This window comes from Salmo salar, chromosome ssa29 (genome assembly GCF_905237065.1).
Source record: "Salmo salar chromosome ssa29, Ssal_v3.1, whole genome shotgun sequence".
In the NCBI taxonomy this organism is placed as follows: domain Eukaryota; kingdom Metazoa; phylum Chordata; class Actinopteri; order Salmoniformes; family Salmonidae; genus Salmo; species Salmo salar.
The window spans coordinates 11,667,330-11,682,655 of NC_059470.1; the positions used below are offsets into that span (position 1 = coordinate 11,667,330).

Here is a 15,326-nt window from a genome sequence, read left to right on the forward strand (position 1 = left end):
GTCACATGTGCAACCAGAGGAAAAAAAACTCTAGACCACCTTTAAACATCACACAGAGACACGTACAAAGCTCTCCCTCGCCCTCCATTTGGCAAATCTGACCATAACTCTATCTTCCTGATTCCTGCTGACAAGCAAAAACTAAAGCAGGAAGTACCAGTGACTCGCTTAATGAGGAAGTGGTCAGATGATGCAGATGTTAAGCTGTTTTGCTAGCGTAGACTGGAATCTGTTCCGGGATTCTTCCAATGACATTGAGGAGTACACCACATCAGTCACTGGCTTCATCAAAAGTGCATTGATGACGTCGTCCCCACAGTGACCACACGTACATACTCCAACCAGAAGCTATGGATTACAGGCAACATCAGCACTGAGCTAAAGGGTAGAGCTGCCGCTTTCAAGGAGCGGGACTCTAACCTGAACGCTAAAAACAAATCCCCCTATGCCCTCCGACGAACCATCAAACAGGCAAAGTGTCAGTACAGGACTAAGATTGAATAGTACTACACCGGCTCCACGCTCATCGGATGTGGCAGGGCTGGCAAACTATTACGGACTACAAAGGGAAGCACAGCCGTGAGCTGCCCAGTGCCACTAGCCTACCAGATGAGCTAAATAACTTCTATGCTCGCTTCGAGGCAAGCAACACTGAAGCATGCATGAGAGCATCAGCTGTTCCGGAAGACTGTGTGATCACGCTCTCCATAGCCGATGTGAGTAAGACCTTTAACCTCTTGACGGTCGCCTAGGATAGGGGGCGCTACAGCGATTTTAAATGTGTGCCCATTTTAAACGGCCTCCTACTCAAACTCAGAAGCTAGGATATGCATATAATTAATACTTGTGGATAGAAAACACCCTAAAGTTTCTAAAACTGTTTGAATGGTGTCTGTGAGTATAACAGAACTCATATGGCAGTCAAAACCCCGAGACCGATCGTAACAGGATGTGGAATTCTGAATTGCGGACTCAACTTCATCACTTTGCCTATAAATCACACTGTGAGCAATGGTTCATTGAGCACTTCCTATTACTTCCACTAGAAGTCCCCAGTCTTTACAAAGTGGTTTGAGTCTCCTACTGTGAAAACTGACTGAATGAGACGCTGTGGAAAGTGGTCACATGAGGAGGGCCATCACCATTATGACGCCGGCGCCCCTGGCTACCCTCCCCTTTCGAAACGTTTTGAAAGACAATGCAATCGTCCCCCTTGAATCTTATTGGAGCTCTGGTTGAAAAAGGCCCTAAAGATTTATGTTATACAACGTTTGACATGTTTGAACGAACCTAAATTTAAAAAAAATGCATTTTATTGAAAGAGGAGTCCCGCGCACGACGGAACTTTTGGTGCAGCCTTCAGAACGCGCTAACAAGAACAAGCTATAGGGACGTAAAGGATTAACTTTTTCGAACAAAAATACATTTGTTGTGGACCTGGGATTCCTGGAAGTGCTTTCTGATGAAGATAATCAAAGGTAAGGGATTATTGACAATAGTATACAAGAGTAGATTTGATATGCGATTGTTCCAAGATGGCGCTGACCTTTAACGGTAGCCTATTTTTCTGAGTATCGCATCCCCTTTTATCGCAAAGTGTGATTACCCAGTAAAGTTATTTTTAAATCTGGCATTACAGGTGCTTTCAAGAGATATTCATCTATAAATCTTAGAATGACAATATTACATTTTAAAAATGTTTTCGAATAGTAATTTAGTAAATTGTAGCGCTGTTTCACCGGATGCATTTGAGGGAAAATAGTTAGTCAACGTCACGCGCCGATGTAAAATGCTGTTTTTATATATAAATATGAACTTTATCGAACAAAAGAATGCATGTATTGTGTAACATGATGTCCTAGGAGTGTCATCTGATGAAGATTGTCAAAGGTTAGTGCTGCATTTAGCTGTTTTTTGGTTATTTGTGATGCATGTGGTTGGTCGGAAAAATGGCTATGTGGCTACTTTTACGATATACTCCTCTAACATAATCTAATGTTTTGCTTTTGCTGTAAAGCCTTTTTGAAATCGGACAACGTGGTTCGATTCAGGAGAGGTGTATCTATAAAACGATATAACATAGTCCTATATTTGAAAAAATATATATATTACATTTTGTTATGCTAATGGTGATAGGATTTTTCGCTGGATGTCCGTCCCGTAGCCCGACCAGGGGTTAAACAGGTCAACAGTCACAAGGCCGCTGGGCCAAACAAATTACCAGGATGTGTACTCCAAGCATGCGCTGACACACTGGCATGTTCACTGACATTTTCAACCTCTCCCTGACCGAGTCTGTAATACCAACATGTTTCAAGCAGACCACCATAGTCCCTGTGCCCAAGAACACCAATTTAACCTGCATAAATGACTACCGACCCATAGCACTCACGTCTGTAGCCATGAAGTGCTTTGAAAGGCTGATCATGGCTCGCATCAACACCATTATCCCAGAAACCCATCAATTTACATTCCGCCCCAACAGATCCACAAATGCACTATTGTACTCCAAACTGCCCTTTCCCACCTGGACAAAAGGAACACCTATGTGAGAATGCTATTCATTGACAACAGCTCAGCGTTCAACACCATAGTGCCCTCAAAGTTCACCACTGAGCTAAGGACCCTGGGACTAAACACCTCCCTTTGCAACTGGATCCTGGACTTCCTGATGGGCCGCCCCAAGATGGTAAGGGTAGGTAACAACACATCTGCCACGATGATCCTCAACATGGGGGCCCCTCAGGAGGGGGTGCTCAGTCCCCTCCTGTACTCTCTGTTCGCCCATGAATGCATGGCCAAGTACGACTCCAACAGTACGACTCCAACACCATCATTAAGTTTGCCGACGACACAACAGCCTGATCACCAACAACGAGACAGACTATAGGGAGGAGGTCAGAGACCTGGCAGTGTGGTGCCAGGATAAGATCCTGTCCCTCGATGTAATCAAGACAAAAGAGATGATTGTGGACTACAGGAAAAGGAGGACCGAGCACACGCCCCTTCTCATCAACGAAGCTGTAGTGGAGCAGGTTGAGAGCTTCAAGTTCTTTGGTGTCCACATCACCAACAAACTATCATGTTCCAAACACACCAAGACAGTCGTGAAGAGGGCACGACAATGCCTATTCTCCATCAGGAGACTGAAAAGATTTGGCATGGGTCCTCAGATCCTCAAAAAGTTCTATAGCTGCACAATCGAGAGCATCCTGACTGGTTGCATCACCACCTGGTATGGCAAATGCTCGGCTTCCGACTGCATGGCACTACAGAAGGTAGTGCGTACGGCCCAGTACATCACTGGGGCCAAGCTTCTTGCCATCCAGGACCTCTATACCAGGCGGTGTCAGAGGAATTTTGTGGAATTTCTTTCCTTCTTAATGCGTTTGAGCCAATCGGTTGTGTTGTAACAAGGTAAGGGTGGTATACACACGATAGCCCTATTTGGTACAAGACCAAGTCCATATTATGGCAAGAACAGCTCAAATAAGCTAAGAGAAATGACAGTCCAACATTCCTTTAAGACATGAAGGTAAGTCAATCTGGAAAATTTCAAAAGCTTTGAAAGTGCAGTCGCAAAAACCATCAAGCTCTATGATGAAACTGGCTCACATGAGGACAGGAAAGAAAGACCCTGAGTTTCCTTTGCTGCAGAGGATAAGTTCATCAGAGTTACCAGCCTCAGAAATTGCAGCCCCAATAAATACTTCACAGAGTTCAAGTAACAGACACATTTCAACATCAACAGTTCAGAGAAGACTGCGTGAATCAGGCCTTCATGGTCGAATTGCTGCAAAGAAACCACTACTAATGGACACCAATAATATAAAGAGACTTGCTTGGGCCAAGAAACACGAGCAATTGACAATAGACCGGTGGAAATGTGTTTTTTGGTCTGATGAGTCCAAATTTGAGATTTTTGGTTCCAACCGCCGTGTCTTTGTGAGTCGCTGAGTAGGGGAGCAGATGATCTCCGCATGTGTAGTTCCCAACGTGAAGTACGGAGGAGGAGGTATGATGATGTGGGGGTCCTTTGCTGGTGACACAGTCTGTGATTTATTTAGAATTTAAGGCACACTTACTTCTGTGGCTACGTCAATGTTGTAAGAACAAGATCTCTGATATTAAAGCTTAAATTATTTTAACCTGTTATGGCTAGGGGGGCAGTATTTGCACGGCTGGATAAAATTCTTACTCGATTTAATCTGGTTACCACTCCTACCCAGTAACTAGAATATGCATATACTTATTACATATGGATAGAAAACACCCCAAAGTTTATAAAACTGTTTGAATGGTGTCTGTGAGTATAACAGAACTCATTTGGCAGGCAAAAACCTGAGACAAGGTTTCAGGCAGGAAGTGGAACCTGTCTGACAAGGTGTTGTTCTTCTTGTCTCTGTTTATTGAAGAGGTGAGGATATTAATTGACACTTCCTACGGCTGCCATAGGGTCTCAGAAGGCGTTAAAAAGCTGAATCGTGGCTTTGCAGGCTCTGGCTGAAAAAAAGTAGCGCGTTTGGGTAGTGGCTGGTTACAGTACTGTGAGACTCAGGCTCGTGCCCGCGTCGACCGAAAGCTTTGTTTACTTTCCTCAGTTTAGCTAAAAGGAGATTCCTGGTCGGAATATTATCGTCTTTTTACGAGAAAAATGGCATAAAAATGGATTTTGCTAAACAGCGGTTGACATGCTTCAAGTACGGTAATGGAATATTTAGATTTTTTTGTCACGAATTGCGCCATGCGCACGACCCTGATTTACCATTTCAGATAGTGTCTGGGACGCCAACAAGACGCCGCTATTTGGATATAACGATGAGATTATTTTGGACCAAACCAACATTTGTTATTGAAGTAGCAGACCTGGGAGTGACATTCTGACGAAGAGAATAAAAGGTAATGAAACTTTTATAATAGTAAAGCTGATATTGGTGAGTGCTAAACTTGCCGGGTGTCTAAATAGCTAGCCCGTGATTGCCTGGGCTATGTACTTAGAATATTGCAAAGTGTGCTTTCACCAAAAGCTATTTTAAAATCGGACATATCGAGTGCATAGAGGAGGCTGTAATCTATAATTCTTAAAATAATTGTTATGCTTTTTGTGAACGTTTATCTGGTAATTTAGTAATATTAATGTTAGCGAATTCCCGGAAGTTTGCGGGGGGTAAGCTAGTTCCTGAACGTCACATGCTAATGTAAAAAGCTGGTTTTTGATATAAATATGAACTTGATTGAACAAAACATGCATGTATTGTATAACATAATGTCCTAGGGTTGTCATTTTGGTTACTACATGATTCCATATGTGTTATTTCATAGTTTTTATGTCTTCACTATTATTCTACAATGTAGAAAATAGTCAAATAAAGAAAGTCCCTTGAATGAGTAGGTGTGTAACTTTAGAGTGGTACTGTATGTTTAACATTTTCACCTTCATAGATGACTAATCACCCAAAATACTTTTGAAATACAAAAAACAATTATGACAGTTTGGAGAAAGCCATATGATCTATAAAAACTCCCTGTCGATTGAAAGAGTAGTTTTACCTCAGATTGGATAGGTATGGCCAGTCTGAATGAAATCTTCCACTGCAAACTAAATGAGACAAATTTCCAGACACCATACACTACTGTACCACACAGAGCTCGAAAGACACATTCACCTTAAACCATACATTTACTGTACATTGTTTCTCTGTATAACACACACACACACATACACACACACCAACACTCACACACACTGTATAATATCTGTCCAAGAGCTATGCCCTACTATGGCATGTGTAGTAGGCCAGCTGTGCTGCAGCTGTGGTTTCTGGGTGTCATCCCTTCCGCACACACAACACTCACACACCCACACACTGAGCAGGCACCGAGCATGCACACACAAACGCATGCACACACACACATGCGTGCATACGCACATACACACAACCTGACAAGTCAGCTTATTTTGGCTAAAGCTCTGATTATAGCCCAGAATGTTGTGACAGATCCCATGCACACAGCCTGAGCACAGAGAGAAACAGAGGAAAAGAAAGGGAAAAATAAATGAATGCAGCAGGAGTGCTGAGTGAGGACAAAGGGAGGGGAGACTCCCCCTACACACTCTAATTCCCCTCTCTGTGTTCTCTCCTTCCTCATATTCATATTTTTCTGATCCCTACCTCATCCAAACTGGGTCGTGTCTCAGATGCCACCCTATTCCCTATATAGTGCACTACTTTTGACCAGAGCCCCCTGGTCAAAAGTAGTGCACTATGTAGGGAATAGGCTGACATTGGGGATGCAGCCCTAGTCTTGCCTGCAAGGAAAGCCTATATCATGGAGGTTCTATATCTCAGTGGAGACCACATACACACCATAAAGAGATAAAGAGACAAAGCGAGGACATTGTTATGGGTGAGAGTAGAGAACACAGGGTCAGAGATATGCTGTATTCTACAGTACAGAATACAGATGTGAGGTGAATAGAGCATTGGGATCTCACTCCACATAACCATCTGGACCTGACTGCTTGTGTAGGCTGTGGAGCTGTGGTTCCCTGGACAGCCCAGTACTACAGCTCCGCCAGTAAAAACCCAATTTCAGTGGGTTCTGCTAGAGTGGCACCGAGTTCACCGCTCATCTGGTCTAAATTAGGGATGCATTAAAATATGCAGCGGGGAACAAGGATGAGGATTGACTGCTGACTGACTGAATCCAAGTGTGAGTGTAAAGGACATTACTTTTAATGTAGTTGAGAATCCCCAATAACCACGAGAGATGTAAACCAGTGTCATTTTGAGATGTTGTAAATAGGAAAAAAAACACGTGTACACATATGGGAATGTTTAGCGCAATTATCACAAGAACAGTCTTAAGTTTGGCCTTCGGACCGTTGCGGGACAGTTTTCCCAAAGCTGGAAAAATCAGAACGCAGGAAGTGGAGCTCCGCAAAGCCGCGGGTTGGTTCCCGGAGGTGTGATTGGGGGTGTTGGTTAAATAAACAGAGACAGGGTGAATGGGGGGACGTGTGCAGGGGTGCAGGAAGGGTGCAAGGGGGAGGACAGACAACGGCGCTGAGGTTTCGTGGAAAAGCTAAAAAAGGGGTCAGTCTGCGGGTGGCAGACTGTGTGTAAATGTTACTTTGGAGAGAAAAGGGCTTGTTTCAGAGAGTGGGATGATCTTACAGAGTGGGATCTCTCAGAGTTTCCATGACTCTCCCACTAGCCTTAATTAATAACAATGAAACATTGTCCAACAGCATCTATGTCATGTTTGGGCAGACTGGGGTCACTGGGGATGTTAGGCACACAAACACACAACACATACACATACACAGCCTGGTCCCCCCACACACACTCTCCAATGTAATCTTATTTCCTGGCAGGATATGAACAAGGACCCCACGCACAGTTTGGACAATCACTTTCTCAACAAATCGCACGACTTTAGTAACAACATGCTAGGGCATAATCAGGTTCGGTTGAACAATGACATACACTTTCTATTCTAGGTCTCAAAAGTAGCATGCCCTTTTGACAGACACACAAGCATGAAAATATGTCTCTCCCGACCTCTTTAAAGTTGACACCTTATTCCCTATGGGTCCTGGTCAAAAGTTGTGCACTACATAGGGAATAGGGTGCCACTTGGGACACAGACATGCATGCACTTTGACTGACAGATAGATGTGTGTCTCTGCTTACCTTTATACCCGAGGACAGCCACAGCGATGGTGAGTAGAGTGCACAGCACGTAGAGTAGTGCTATGGAGGTCTTTAACGCCCACTCATTCTTACACTTAGTGCACTGGGTCCCCTCCTGGATCCCTACACAAGGGAGAGAAATGCAGATTAATAAACATTTGGGGAAATAGCATGTTTCCTTTCCTTCCTACATCAGTATTCACAATGTAGCCATACGAAGTGAAAGGATGTTATGGTTATCATACCAAAACATTTAATACATTGTATGAAGGTCCTGGGTCTCTGTGCATTACCTGTGGCAGGGGTATTCAACTCTTACCCTACGAGGTCCAGAGCCTGCTGGTTTTGTGTTCTACCTGATAATTAATTGCACCCACTTAAATCAGTCCCTGATTAGAGGGGAACAATGAAAAAACGTTGTGAAACTGGTTTCAAGGTTCAGAGTTGAGTTTGAGAGGCCTAGGGGATAGGGTGCCATTGTCATAAGTAGTGGACTATATAGGTAACAGGGTGCCATTTGGAACACATATGGTCAGGTGTCTATTGCGGCTCAGATGGCTGCAGAGTCAGGCTATGTGGAGACAGCAGAGAGCGAGGTCAGAGTGGGGCCTGGCTGGCCCTATGTGGGCTGGGAATCTGGGGTCTATCCAGGTTCTGGGTCTTAATCTCCAGATCACCGCATCTGGACAAACAGCCTGGAGGCCACATTAAAGGGCCCACTGGTCCCCTGGGGCCCGGTTGGTGAGGGGGCGAGGGACACCAAAGAAACACATACGATGAAGAGATATGATACCAACCTCCTCTGATTCAAACCATGGACCTTCAAGTGCCTCCAACCAGTGGAGAAAGTCACAGAGCCACGCAAGCATTCTCCTACATTCTCTTGGAATATTTCTTTCCAAGGATATCTTTCCTGACAGATGAGTGCCGAGATCCGCAGTGCTGACGGGAACACAGCTGTATTTCATTTGAATTCAGGAAGTGGGGGAAAATGAAAGGTCCTGCTTTCCATGTACCTGAAATAAAACTCCTTTGCATGTTCAGCGCAAGGAAAGCCACTTCCAAGACATGGAAATTTCCATGGCAACACAAAGGCAGCCTGTGCCAATGCAATCTTTGTGTTAACACTTCTTGGCCTATGCTAAATATATGCTTATTGAGCTTCCTGATTCGTTTAATGTGATTATGATAATGAATTATATCCTAATAATTTCCATTAAAAGCATTGGTGTAGAAATGGTGATTTCCAGTGAAGCTTAGTCTTAAAAATAAAAGTTCCAGTTGGAACCAAATAAGAACCTTAAATAGGATGGTTCTTTGAGGAAGAGCACACACTCAACACCTTATTTTATGCAAATAATGTGTTTAGCCTTATTTACATATTTCCCAGGGTGCCTTTCAAGTGAATTTTAGAGTACTACCCATGACTGTGTTTGCTAGTAACAGAGACATTTGTTGTTTCTTTCATTCATTTTAACCATGTGACATTTGCCAAGTGAGATCCTAATTGAATGACTCAATGTTTAAAGGCAATTTATATTTTGTAAGGCCTTATTTTGAGGGTCTAGTTAAACCCTAACAAGGTGACCTGAAACTAATGGTTTACAGGCCACATCAGGCCTGTAAAGTAACGTGTTATTCCTATTACAATCCAGACAGAGTGGGGATATCCAATATTCTGAATTTGTTTTCACCTGCAACCTCTATTTAGAATGACTGCTAGGGTTGGGAGTATTAAGATACTGTATGATACTACCTAAAGCAGAGGTATTCAACTCTTACCCTACAAGATCCAGAGCCTGCTGGTTTTCTGTTCTACCTGATAATTAATTGCACACAGCTGCTGTCCCAGGTCTAAATCAGTCCCTGATTAGAGGGGAACAGTAAAAAAAATATTAATAATGCAGTAGAACTGGCTTCAAGGCCCAGAGTTGAGTTTGAGGGACCTAAAGCATCTAAACTGGGACCACCATTTCAGTAACGGGTGCAATAAGTCCAAGTAACAGATTTGATTAGTTTAGAAAAATGTATGTTATTTATATTTGAGTAGCATAAGATTAGTTAATCAATCAGAAACATAGATATTGAAACAAACAAATCTAAAAATCAATGCATGCTGTGAAATATGATAATGATGGGCGTGGTTTTGGTTCAGCTATGGTTATTAACAACAACACTGAGGTTATTTTACACCACTTAGTGTTAATTTGACTCTTTACAGTGTTAATTTAAGCCCTGAATCAACACTAGAAATGTTACACTAGTTAACACTGCTCAATGTGCTCTGTGCTATGAAAGGGACACATCTGCAGCCTTCCATACATTTCAAGAACCTTTTAGAACTTTGAAGAACCATAGATGCCACGTGAAGAATCCCACACTTAACTAAAAGGTTATTCTTCATCGGGCAAGAGTTCTCCAAGGAACCTTAAGAGCTGAGGAAGGAAGGACCATTTAAGAATCTTAATTTTCTTCAGTGCACTGGAACCATTTGGTGCCAGAGCTCTTTAGTCACCACCCATACAATTGAAAAGAGGTATAGCTAGCAACGGATAGCTTTAGCCAATTAGAAAATACTGGAGTGATCAGGTTGTCAATGTAAATAAGAAATAATTTATTAATTGATTATAAAAAGTTTGTCAGGTTGCTCGGCTGCTATAGGGCCGCAGTGGGACTTGAAGATGCATTGTGTCCACACAGCCAAGTCAGAGTGAAACATTTATTTACCTGAAAGAGTGTTGAGGCAAAGCATTCCTATGAGGCAAAGCATATGCAAACACAGTTCAACACTCCAAGCTTTCACTAGCTCCTAGCCAACCTTGAGTCATTCAGGTTGACTCAACTCCCTGGCGGTCCAAGCAAGCAGCAGTTCACTAACTTCACTTTAGCTCACTGAGGCTAATTATGCACTCCCCATCGCCCCTAACAACCACATGGAGCACTTCAGCAGTTAGCACACTGCTCTATTACACAACATGTTAAGTTAACACAACTGGAGAGCTGATCTTTTCATTACTGTTACTCTTTAACAACAGTCACTCTACAGCGCATTCGGAAAGTATTCAGACCCCTTGTCTTTTTTCACATTTAGTTACGTTACAGCCTTATTCTAAAATTGATTCATTTTAATTTTCCTCATCAATCTACATACAATGACAAAGCAAAAATAGGTTTTTAGAAATTTTAGCAAAGAAATGGTTGTCCTTCTGGAAGATTCTCCCATCTCCACAGAGGAACTCTGGAGCTCCTTCAGAGTGATCATTGGGTTCTTGGTCACCTCCCTGACCTTTCTCCCCCAATTGCTCAGTTTGGCTGGGCGGCCAGCCCAGGAAGAGTCTTGATGCTTCCAGACTTCTTCCATTTAAGAATGATGGAGGCTACTGTGTTCTTGGGGACCTGCAGATATTTTTTGGAGTACTTCTCCAGATCTGTGCCTCTACACAATCCTGTCTCGTAGCTCTACGGACAATTCCTTCAACCTCATGGCTTGGTTTTTTTTCTCTGACATGCACTGTCAACTGTAGGACCTTATTTAGACAGGTGTGTGTCGGTCCAAATCATGTCCAATCAATTGAATTTACCACTGCTGGACTCCAATCAAGTTGTTGAAACATCTCAAGGATGATCAATGGAAATTGGAAGTACCTGAGCTCAATTTCGAGTCTCACAGCAAAGGGTCTGAATACTTGTGAAAATAAGGTATCTGTTGTTTTTTTTAATAAATATGCTAAAATGTCTAAAAACCTGTTTTCACTTTGTCATTATGGGGTATTGTGTGTAGATTGAGGAGGAAAAATATAAATTTCATCCATTTTAGAATACGTCTGTATCGTAACAAATGTGGAAAAATTAAAAGGGTCTGAATACTTTCTGAATGCACTGTAATTACAGCTAAAGAAGTTAATTAATCAAGAGAAAGTCAAAGAAGGAGAGTAGAGAGAAAAAGAGACGGACAAAGAGCGATAACAGTTGGGAAGCAGCAAGAAATAAGAGAGAGGAAAAAGACAGAGAGAAATAAAGAGAACGAGACAGAAATGAGAGAGCGAGAGAGCGCGAGAGAGAGAGATGAATGATAGCACCTGTACACCTTGCTATCCTGACATCACATATGTTTCCTTTTGGAGCTGAGGTACCTTGTCCAGCTCTCTGTGAGTCACAAATGGCATCCTCACATGGCTTATGATGCACCCATCTATAACTGGCCCCTCGGTGGCCCCCTTAAAATCTCTTAACGAGGACTAGCGCCTGCCAAGAATATCTCTTACAATCACTGTGCCAGTTCTGTGTGTGCAGTCAGTTATACAGAATCACGTCAGACAGGTCCAATAGCAGCTGGCAAATGTCTTGGTCAGTGACAAAGATCCGCTTCAATCTGTGGTTTGCCTCTATGCATAGATCATTGTAGATCATGGCAATGGTCATTGAGTATGCAGCCATCAGGGCTAAACAAAATGGATATCAAAGCTTCCGGACATTTATAACGACTGACGTGTGTTTGGAGTACAAACCCAATGCCGGCTTCCACTGCTAAACAAGCACATGAGAACACCACTTCAAAGTAATCAAAAAGGCTTGCGCCAGAAACAGCAGTGCTATCTAAATATGTTGACAGAGTTCTTATAAATCCATTGCTCTGAAAGTAAATCAAAACACTAGAAAATGAATTTTTACAATACACAGACAAGGCGTTCCAACTTTTTCGTCGTTAGACAATGTTGACAGGATCAACTGAGCTCCCAGGATTAGCTGTCCAAGTATTCAACATGGAGGACAGCTGTCAACACAAACATGGCCACCACAACAACAAAGCAACCTGCAACCCCCTCCATTTTCCAGCTCATTCCATCCCTACTCTTTCCAATCGATGGTCAGATTTAGAGAGAAGGGGGCTGGAGGTATCAGATGAAGCAGCTGTGTTCTGTTGGTCTCTTGTGTTTTTCTGCACCCCAGTGAGATCCCAGTGACACTCTCAGTCCAAGGTCGTGATCCAAAGGTCATGGCTTGGTTGTTTGTCGCCCAGTGGATGACTTCCTGGATGGGCCCTTCAGTCTGACAACAGACACAGGCTATGTCCTAAATGGCACCTTATTCCCTTTGGTCAAAAGTAGTGCACTATATAGGGAATAGGATGCTATTTGGGACACCGTATAGATGCTGGACTCCTGACTGCGTCACATCAAAGTTAGGTCAATAAACATTGTCACTCACTGGGAAAGCATCTTTATGTTCATACCATAGGCACCTGGGATACAAGGCCCACAGATTCCCTTGTTGAATGTTAGAAGCCAAGTAGTCATCTGACAGATGTACATTGGACAATTCAAACAAAATGTGAAACATAAACTGTCTGTTCTCATATCAGATCACCAAACCAAATCCACAAAACAGACCACAACATAGAGGAGAGAACCACTGATAGCTGATGCCATTTAAACATTGAGTTTTGAATTTACCAGAGAGGAAGAGGCAAAGCGAGAGGTTTTACTCCGGCCAAAATCTGTCAACGAAAGACTCCACCAAGTGACTGTAAGCTACAGTGAAAATCATTCACAGGCTGGTCTATGACTATACACATTTTTTGAGGAAGGATCTGACGCAGACTCCAGAGAAATGGGGACAAGCATGAATGCGATGCTTCCTTCTTCACAGTTTAACAACAATGTGTTGTCTATCTGTGGAGTTTCATGGTTACTTCAGACTGGCTGCTACTCATTCAATTGGACAGTGGTTCGTCATCACTTCCCACAGCTGCACGGTCAAACCTAGGTTAGCCTTGCCGACCACGACCACAAAACAACCAACATCCAGGATACTGAGACCATACTGAGACCACAGACTGACAAAAACACTTTTATTGCTCACAGCAAAACACAATGCTGCTCCAAACACTAAGAACTTTTTCCATAACAAGTAAAGAACACCAATCTCTTTTCCAAACTAAGTGCTGTTTGGGATGAACAGTGTACGCTATTGTTCTTCTAATGTTATTGAGTTCTGACATCCTGACAATGTCTACCTTGTTCACATCGGAGGATGCTGTTATGTCCCAGAGCTTTGCCTTTGACTAACGTTTGGTCAGTTTACTGGAACCGTATTCTCACCAAGCCTCATCAACTTGTTCTCTTCTACAAATCGACCATTAAAGGGTCACTCTGGGATTAGAAAAACATAAAACTGCTCAAGTGGCCAATGGATGTACCAATCCCGGATTGCCCTTTTAATTCTTGGCCAGAATGTCAAGCGGGACGTCCCTGGGGCAAATGGTCGAGCAGAAACGAACAGCCTTGCTCATTAGAAGACAGAGTTGACTTACAGTAAATATGAGGAGAAAGCTATATTAACCGATAAGGAGCGGAGGTCAGTGAGAGGAGGTCAGTGAGCGGAGGTCAGGCTAAGAGTGATCTGGAACTGTGCCCTGCCTAACACACACTCAATCCTTTCCAGGAATCAGCACAAAATCAGCTCCAAGAGGGCAATCATCGCATTCCTATGTGAAAGTGAACCTCTGGCATCCCGGATGGTTGAGATGGTTGAGAAATAGACTAGTTAGATAGACTCCTGGTGAGAGCACATAAAGACAATGGACCGTCACGGATAACCTTGTTGTGCGAAAAGACCAAAACGGTGTCGTTAAAATGCAGGACAATACGGGTGGAATGGTACAATTGTTTTGTAAATCATGCTAAATTCTGGACTTTTCCTGCAGCCCATCTGTGGCTCTTTACTCCATATAGAAATGAGAAGTTTAATAAGATCGTTTGATATACTGTAAACCAAGCCAAGAGCTCTTTTTACAATTTGGAGGGGGAGGAAGGCTCAATGAATGACTCATACGCAGCTCTGACTTCTTCAATGGCATAAAGTAGTACAAGACAGTACGAGACAAAGTGTGTGTGTGTGTGTGTGTGTGTGTGTGTGTGTGTGTGTGTGTGTGTGTGTGTGTGTGTGTGTGTGTGTGTGTGTGTGTGTGTGTGTGTGTGTGTGTGTGTGTGTGTGTGTGTGTGTGTGTGTGTGTGTGTGTGCGTGTCTGTGTGTGCGTGCGTGCTTACGCCTATGTCTCTGTGTGTGAATGAATATGCATGAATAAACACATTAGGAAAGTTGAGAAATATACCTAAGGCTGTGGCGGTCATAACATTTTGTCAGCCGGTAATTGTCAAGCAAATAACTGCCTGTCTCACAATAATTGTCACTTAATTAACATAAACACATTCAGCATCTCCTGGCTTCCACACAAGCCACTGATGCAGACCTTTGGAAAATCTTAATTTAAAAAACTCTAATAAATCCATTTAATTTTTGTAATATTTTTTTTATTTAACTAGGCAAGTCAGTTAAGAACAAATTCTTATTTACAATGATGGCCTACCCCGGCCAAACCCGGACGATGCTGTGCGCCATATTGTGCGCCTTAATATAGCCTACACCTTCACAATAAATCCATTATTTATTTTAGACAGGTCTAAGAAACACGATATGAAGAAAATGTAGTCTATTTCAGATTAACAGAATAGCATACTCTGAGTTGTCCTTATGCTAGGCCCTGATCTAGCTATGCCATATGGCTCTGGGCTACACTATTTCATTTAGCAGACACGATTTGGATAGAATTCCGTGGCATTATTTTAT

At 42.8% G+C, this 15,326-nt stretch overlaps 1 protein-coding gene across 2 annotated transcripts in view; it reads right to left on the reverse strand.

Moving 5' to 3' along the window:
- The window catches only part of LOC106590136 (collectin-12), a 62,127-nt gene that overhangs the window by 11,666 nt on the left and 35,135 nt on the right, over window positions 1-15,326 (reverse strand). For both annotated transcript variants that reach the window (XM_014180756.2, XM_045710792.1), the window contains one exon: window positions 7,698-7,820. In XM_014180756.2, the coding sequence (XP_014036231.1) occupies window positions 7,698-7,820 (123 nt within the window). The remainder of the gene's footprint in view (window positions 1-7,697; window positions 7,821-15,326) is intronic.